This window comes from Zerene cesonia, chromosome 14 (genome assembly GCF_012273895.1).
Source record: "Zerene cesonia ecotype Mississippi chromosome 14, Zerene_cesonia_1.1, whole genome shotgun sequence".
In the NCBI taxonomy this organism is placed as follows: Eukaryota; Metazoa; Arthropoda; class Insecta; order Lepidoptera; family Pieridae; genus Zerene; species Zerene cesonia.
The window spans coordinates 2,149,271-2,157,504 of record NC_052115.1 but is presented as its reverse complement, the minus strand read 5'-3'; the positions used below and the strand labels follow the sequence as shown (position 1 = coordinate 2,157,504).

The following is an 8,234-nucleotide window of genomic DNA, read 5'->3' as shown; positions in this document are numbered from 1 at the left end:
TTATTATTTATTTAAGTAAAAAAACAAATAAAGGAATTTTTTAAATTACCTTCCAAGATGGAAGAACATTTTTAAACACACATGTATTAGCTTTACCTTGTTTGTATGTAAGCATCTCCTACATACTTGATTTTGACTGATTTAATTCTAACCTTCTATTTAATGAGAATTTCAAGGGTGAAATATTTTCTAGTTTTTTTTTAACTATATTTATTTAATTGGATTCCAAAGGATCCATATATTGGCCATGAAATTATTAAAAAATTTAACATATAAATTGATGAGATCTTACCATCAATCATACAAATAAGATCTACATGGGAGTATTTCTTCTTCATGGTACAATCACCATATGTCCTTTCCACAGCATTATTGTCTTCATTATCATCAACTGGTACAGATGCATGTAGATGGTTACCAACCTCACGTAGAGCTGATGAACGAGTTTTTTCTGCTGTTACTAGGCTTTGCTCATTCTTTGTTATTGCTTCATCAATAAGTACTCTAACCTATGTATAAAAATAAGCATACAATATTTACTGCACATATTCAAGACAATATTATAAAGGCTTTTGATCTATCCTAGTATATTATTTTGAGATATGAAAGTATTAATATTATGAGCATTGTACAGTTTTAATTGTTAAAAAAATTATTTAACATTTCCATATGGTAGATGTTGGTATTACACCATTGGACAAATGTAAATAAAAAATGGGTACTATGAAGTCTGCCCAAAGTAAATGATGATGTTACCTTTTTTATTTGATTCACAGTGAGTGGTTTCAATTGTTCGCTTGTGAGATTTATTAGGTTATCAGCCACTTCAGAAGGCACTGCGTCGTCTTCAGGACCAACCGGTTCCTTATTTTTCATTTTAAGCCCAATTTCTTTGCTGCACACATTTTTGAGTTTATTAAAATTATCCGCATCGTGCCTCAATTTTCTCCAGAGAGTATCTTGTTCAACCACAGTATCCACTAGTGCCACATCTTTAAAACGTTTTCGTTGGTTCTCGCGAATTTTATCTGGGTCTCCATCTTTGTCTGCCCTGAATAGATCTAGGTCTAAAACCATTTCGATTTAATTGATTATAGGCCGGTTAAACTAAAGGATTTAATTCAATAGTTTGAGAAAGATGACGAAAGTGCCGCATCCACATGCGACACGATCTCAAATCGTCAAGGTGAAAGTGACAAGCACAATGACTTATAAGTGACAAATGACAAGCATTTGGCAAGAGTTGAAACGTGGAATTAAAGTGAAACGAAACGTGAACACTAACAAGACACAGACCCACAAGTGTGGGACTAGTATACCCGTATTATTATACTGCTTTTTGGACTGGTGACAAGAACAATCATTCAGTCATTGTACGAATGTTTTCACGCAAGTGAGTGACCCGACATGGAAAAAGCATTTCTATATGTTGTCCTACCCACGTGGGTTTTCGAATTCATGCTTATATGATTGTTCGGTAAGGCCAACCATTTGAATAGTATCTACTACTAATATTATAAATGCGAAAGTTTGTTACGATGTATGTGTGTTTGTTGCTCTTTCATGCAAACCGAACCGATTGCAATGAAATTTGGTATGTAGACAACTGGAATAACATATAGGCTACTTTTTATCCCGATATTCCGCGCGTGAAGCCGCGGGGCGCAGCTAGTAGTATCTATGTTTGAAAATTACCTAAAATTTAAAACTTTATTTGATTTTTTCTGGTATGTGGACCCGCTATTACGAAAATGCACCAATCACCATCGTCACCGGTCTCAGTTACGTCTGTCATTTAATAATTTTTGTTGTCATGTTGTCACTTGTCAATTTTGTCGGTGTTTCGTCTCGGTGAAATATATCGTATTTCTTGATTGTTTTGTATATTATGTGGTTCTTATTAGAAACTGATTCTTAGTGAAAGCAGATAATTTTGATTATTTAGCAACAACTGTGAGTTTTTCCGTGCCTAATTTATATGACATTTAGTGCAATAAGATTTGTTTACACGTCTTCAACAGTTTACAGTGCAATATGTATTTACAGAGGGGAGGATACAATCTGACATATATTGGGAAAGATTTCTTTGTTTTGTTTTGGACATAAATTATTTTCCCATTATTAAATAAAGAAAGTAAAACTTACCTTCATTAAATATATACCATAATTTATATTCGTCTCGCGTCCCTCTTATTAGTACAAATGTTAGTTAAGATTCCCTACTACTAACAGGAAAATAGTATAATAAATAAAACATTTAAATTGTATAACAAATTAAATATTGATTCTTATCTATTTTATAGAAAATGCAAAGATGATTCCACTTAAAGATAATCAAGATGTGGCATCTTTTCTTGTCACCAAGCATTCATGGAAAGGGAAGTATAAAAGGGTTTTTTCAATTGGGACTCATGGCATCACAACATACAATCCTGACCGTTTGGAGGTAACCAACAAGTGGCTGTACTCAGATGTAATAACTATATCATCAGCTAAGCATTCAAACTCAGCAGCCAACCATGACTTCACCCTTGTGATGAAAAAGGACAAAAAAGTTGATTCTATGAAGTTTTCCTCGGAACACAAGTGTCTGATTCTTACAGAGGCATTCAAATACAGGCATTTATTTGCTGAAAAACCAAAGGATATTTATGTGAGTATATATTGATTAGATATCAAATATTTCAATTAATTATATTCTTCTCTATTATATATATATATATTGACAGACTAAATACAAAATGTTTTTCAAATTAGTGTAGGCATTTCTGCACTGACAATAATGGGATATTTTTAATTGTGTTTGACATAACAACAATTTTCTTACAGAGATATCAAGCTTACAAGCACCATTGGAGCGGCACTCGCCTTCCAGTAGTCTTAGAAGTGGGACCATGCTCTTTGGAACAATTGGATCCAGCCACACATACAATACTGGCTAATTACCCATATAATGATATACAAGGCTTACTCCCAGTGCGAGATGTACCAGGCGGTTTTGTGATAGCTCTGGGTGGATATAGTCGGCTACACATGTTCTCTAATGCAATGGACCATCAAGGGATCATAAATAAAATGCTGGAAATGGCAAACCTAACACTTAACATCACAATTAAAGTTCTAACGGCAACAATAACATTGGACGATTATCATAATCAACGGTTTGGGAAGTATAGGTGTGTTTCTACTTGATTTTTTTTTGTTTGTTTTGTAGGATGGACCCAAATAAATAATTTTTACCTACAGTGGCCAATCTACGTAGAAAATTATACTTTAAGAATATATAGCTTAAGCAATAAAATTGTGAAGTTTTTCCATTCTAAAGTTTTAATAATAGTAATATTTTAGGTCAATCTGTTTAAAAATATTGTACAAACATGTTACTTATTTTTGTAATAAAGGATGATATAGTAGGCTATGATTCATGTGACCTTTTATAGAGTTTATCTATGCCTATAATTATCATATTAACATGTGTCCAAAATGTAGAGTACAAAGATAAAGAATTTCTATTTGTTTTTGTTTTAACTAGTTGAGACCTGTAGGTTCACTTGCACTTTTACATTTAATCTGTTTTTTTTTTACTTAAGATTCTAACATGATTATGTCAGTCTCTATCATAAAATATTGGTTTATCTATATTAAAGTTCCATTAGAGGTGTAATGAAGCTCTTTTACCTATCCGCTATTATTCACCAGATATCTCAACTTATTCTTTTAATGTATCATTTGTTTATTGCAGTGGGGATCAGCATCAGACTTCATTAAGTGAATTTTTAGTACACAAAGTTAATCCAGCACGTCATATGGAGCCAATGAAACGCACTCTATGTCTCTCAGACACTTGCATACTGGAGAGAGATCCGCAGACATATTCTGTGAGTTTTCAATTTGAGCAAATTTCTTTTAGAAATTTGATATAACATATACATTAATTAAAATCTAAAGACAATTATAGTTGTAATTTATACAAACTCACTCTTTAATTTAGATTTAACACCAAATGCAATGATTTTTTGCAATATGTCAAGTACCGTAATTTGATATTGAATTATTACATTCAACAGTGAATCAGTGCTATATCCTACTAATATCATAAATGCGAAAGTTTGTGAGTATGGATGTGTGTATGTGTATGTATGTTTATTACTATTTCATTCAAAGACTACTCAACTGATTGCAATGAAACTTGGTACGTAGATAGCTGGATATCTGGAAATAACACATAGGCAACTTTTCATCCCAATTTTTCTATGAGATGCAGAATTACGCGGGTGAAACCGCGGGGCGCAGCTAGTATTATACAGATATGTATGTGATGTTCCTTTTTCATTATCAATTAATTGTCTAGGTTGTGTGCCTGCGTCCACTCAGTGATGTGTTCGCATTGGTTCGTGATCCTGATCATCCACAGAAGTTTTCCATAGAATATTTGAATGGACAAGTGAGAACTTATCTTGCTGGAGAGAGGTATGTCATGGTTTATACATTTTTATTACAGGAATATTCATGTACTTGTATATTAGTAGAAATCATGAATAATTCCACCTATCAGTTTATATACTAGTTGTTTTGTCATTTTATTACTACCATATTCTTACCAAATCCTTTTATTTTAACTTTTCATGGATTAGGTTTGCAGAAGTGGACAATGATCATACATTTAAAGATCACTTTAATACCCACTATGGGAAACTATTTCATCTATAAACTTTCCCTTTTATCAGCTTTTGGCGTTCTCTGCTTTCTAAATAATATATATGTTCCTCTGTAAAATATTTATTTTCAACTAATTTCAAAAAAGGTGGAGATTATTAAATCAAATGTATTTTTTGGTGTCTAATTATCTCATAACTTTTCACTGGGTGAACCGATTATTGTGATTGTGTTTTTGAAATCTGGTGCCTACCATGTGGCTATATACATTTTAAATGAAAGTAAATAAACATATAACGATGTCAATGTTCACAATATTTCAGGGACGCGCTACTAGCGTCGCTATTGGACGGCGTGCGGTCGGCCGGCCAGCGCGACGTGCACGTGCGCATGTCTCGCACGCCGCGCGGCTTCCGGCTCGGACCGCTGCACCAGCCTGTCGACGAGGAGACCGAGTCTAACCATCTGCGGTAAGTTGGAGTGATTAAAAAAAAACCAAAAAATTTAAAATGGGGGGGGTGGCCCCCCACTCCCTCTAGCTTTCTATAAGTTTTGCTTTGCTATTGATATTGAGCACTTAGAATTCTTCCTTTAATTAGAGTTCTTTTTTGCGATTAATTTAATGTTAACAACATAAGATTGCGTGGTACAGGTTGTTTCATAACCATAATGATGCCATTTGTATAGTATATTTCTTTACTTTTGTTTATATTTCTGACATTGCATTTTTTAAAGACTATAAAAATATGGAATGCTTTAGGAAATGGTTTCACCATTATGAGTGATGACTTCTTGTGTTTTCAGGTTATTTCAAAACCCAGTGGGCATGACCCGTGTGGAGGTGATAGAAAGATTCAATGCGAATATCGGATACAGTGGCCTCATATACTCCGTCAGTCAGGATGTAAGATAATTTCAATATAATTGTATAATAGCAAACATTTTATTTAATATTAGGATAATTTTATAACTGATATCATTATAAATAATTCATTTACTAAATGATGGTATTGTCGTACTCTAAACAACCAGACTCGCAATTGCCTAATACGCTGCTCGTAAATAGTTGGAGTTGTGTTTTATATATGTCTTTTAATTCAATCAACTGTGTACTTACATACTTATTAATAAAATAATTTAATTTAATATTCTAAATATGCATGCTATGTTTGCTTATATAAGTGTTTGTTACATTGACCGTGTATTATTGTACTTAATTTTTTTTTATAATTATTTATGTAAACGGACATTGGGAAAGCAATAAACAACATATATACGTATACGTCAGTGTAAAATTGTAAAACTAACCCGCGAGATTGACAAACTGACACTTACTTGTAAATACCTATACACATAAACGGGCACCTACCTGAAATACGACACTATCGTTTTTCAGTCTGATACGCTGTATTGTAACAATTTCTAATAAACGCTGTCATTTTGTTACGTTAAATTCAAAGTTTGGATGTAAAACAACTGGACGAAAACTCTGCCTAATAGACGCGTGAGCATAGTTTTGATTGAGACATTTTTGAGCGTGACCATGATTCTAGTTGTGTATTGTACGTCAATGTATTATAGAGAATGATTAAATTCACATAATAGCTGGCAGTTGCAAAAATATGATTGCAATTTGTGTTGTATATCTAATTAATTGCTAATCTTTATATCATTGAATGTTTGGCTTAAAACTGCACTGCTTAAGTTACCACGTGACATGTTAATTTGGGCATGTAAATTTTGTGTTGTTGCCTTGTAGGCTCGTCCCCTGTTGTGGCTGTTTCTTACCTGGGATCTTGTAAGTCCCTTATGTTATTTGTATTTGCAATATGTATTAATAAAACAGGGATTTTGGGAAATACTTTGAATGATGATACGAGAATACGAAATTGCATGCAGTTTTTATTACGTGTCAAATTCATTTTTCATATTGATTTTCATTTAATGTTGGTTTTTTTTATATATATTTTCTGGTTGAATATTACCAATTTTGTTTAATTACAAATGGGTGAAGTCATAAAAAAGTTACATCATTTTACATACCAGTAACCAACTATCACTCATAAGCATGATATTTTAATTTTTAAAAAGTTTCAAAGAAGCTGAAGTCAATTTAATTAACAATTAGTTATTGTACGGGCTAGCCGTACATCTACAGCTCGAAGGACCAAAAAAGAGGATGTATGGGTTGATAATACTTACACTCTTAGTTGATACTGATATTAATCCTTATATATAATATATATCCATAATATATCCATATTGATATATTGATTGAATGTTATAATGATATGATGATAATATTAGGCGCTTGGGGTATATGCGCATATCGCGCATATACCCCAAGCGCCTTAGACAAGCCGCTACTACAGACTGACTTAGTAAATCATATATGAAGACTGTCGTCTAAAGCGCTGAATCAGGATGTGTGACTAGCCCGTACAGTTATTTTTTGTAATGTACTCATAAATCGCATCGCATATTGTAATGTACTTGAGCATAAAAATTAATGAGGGGTCGATGCGGCTTATTATATACTGTATTTGTATTCTTGTATCTATGAAGATACAAACAAAAACTTTATTTGTTTAAGGTCAAATAGGAAAATGCACAAAAGCCGTTAATATTTTTTCTGTTTGCTGATAAATTTGCCTAAAATGTACGATTTTAAATAATTTTTTCTACTATAAGCGGACTCTTACGCAGCGCAGCATTTTACCTGAAATGTTTTTTAAGTATTTTATAGGCTATCTACATATAAGCGATAAAAGCAAGCAATAGATTTATAATTAATAAGTTTAAAAAGTTTAATTCAAATTTAGTGAGCTGTTTCAAAATGTGTACGCAGTTCGCGTGCATATAGCGTACATCTTCTTAAATTTCCATGGTCTCCAATTGTTGTTTTTCGACTTACCCACTCTTAGGTCTGTTCTATTGGCCATGGATGTCACCTAGTCAAAAATTTGTCGGCAGCGTCTGTTCGCGGAGAACAAGGAGAAGCTAATAACGGGCGCGTTGAGTGCGCTCGTGAGCAGTGCGCCGTCGGGCTCGAACCTGACGCCGCGCGAGCTGGAGGCGCAGTTCCACGCGCTGCGCCGCCTGTGCGCCAGCAAAGTGGGCTTCGCTGCTTTCACCGCGCTGCCGGGGTATGCTTGTTTATTATTTGTGTGTGTTCTTACTTTTCATACTAAAGAAATGAGATTGTCTTATACCACTTTCTGTGACTATGTGTAGGATATTATGATATTCTTTTGCTATAATGTAATGTAACCATTACCGTTTCATCGATATAATATTGTAATGATTGAAATATTGTGTCATATTGGTTGAGATTGTGGTTATCACCCCAATGTGTGCCCTTTTGGGCTCATAAAAGCGAAAGAGCAAAAGAAATTTGCTTGCCAAGGCAATCACAGTTGGTCCAGATTTTGGCGTTGCCACTGTATGGAGAATGATGGGGGTTAGAATTCCGCCATTAAATTTTATTTTCCTTAAATTTTCCTATTCATTATTGTCTGATTTTTCTATATACTTACTAGCTGCACCCGGCAAACGCTGTTCTGCCTTACTCTTATCAT

At 33.7% G+C, this 8,234-nt stretch overlaps 2 protein-coding genes across 2 annotated transcripts in view; one reads left to right on the top strand and one right to left on the bottom strand.

The window, feature by feature from the left end:
• The window catches only part of LOC119831746 (serine--tRNA ligase, cytoplasmic), a 4,821-nt gene extending 3,621 nt beyond the window's left edge, over nucleotides 1-1,200 (bottom strand). The window contains exons 1-2 of the mRNA XM_038355229.1: nucleotides 757-1,200; nucleotides 293-509 (exon numbers count right to left, since the gene is read on the bottom strand). Of these exons, the coding sequence (XP_038211157.1) occupies nucleotides 293-509; nucleotides 757-1,077 (538 nt within the window). The 5' untranslated portion in view covers nucleotides 1,078-1,200. The remainder of the gene's footprint in view (nucleotides 1-292; nucleotides 510-756) is intronic.
• Nucleotides 1,201-1,821: 621 nt separating this feature from the next.
• LOC119831968 (dnaJ homolog subfamily C member 13) overlaps nucleotides 1,822-8,234 on the top strand; it is a 23,412-nt gene continuing 16,999 nt past the window's right edge. The window contains exons 1-8 of the mRNA XM_038355543.1: nucleotides 1,822-1,953; nucleotides 2,304-2,653; nucleotides 2,830-3,176; nucleotides 3,743-3,878; nucleotides 4,352-4,470; nucleotides 4,980-5,126; nucleotides 5,461-5,560; nucleotides 7,630-7,804. Of these exons, the coding sequence (XP_038211471.1) occupies nucleotides 2,315-2,653; nucleotides 2,830-3,176; nucleotides 3,743-3,878; nucleotides 4,352-4,470; nucleotides 4,980-5,126; nucleotides 5,461-5,560; nucleotides 7,630-7,804 (1,363 nt within the window). The 5' untranslated portion in view covers nucleotides 1,822-1,953; nucleotides 2,304-2,314. The remainder of the gene's footprint in view (nucleotides 1,954-2,303; nucleotides 2,654-2,829; nucleotides 3,177-3,742; nucleotides 3,879-4,351; nucleotides 4,471-4,979; nucleotides 5,127-5,460; nucleotides 5,561-7,629; nucleotides 7,805-8,234) is intronic.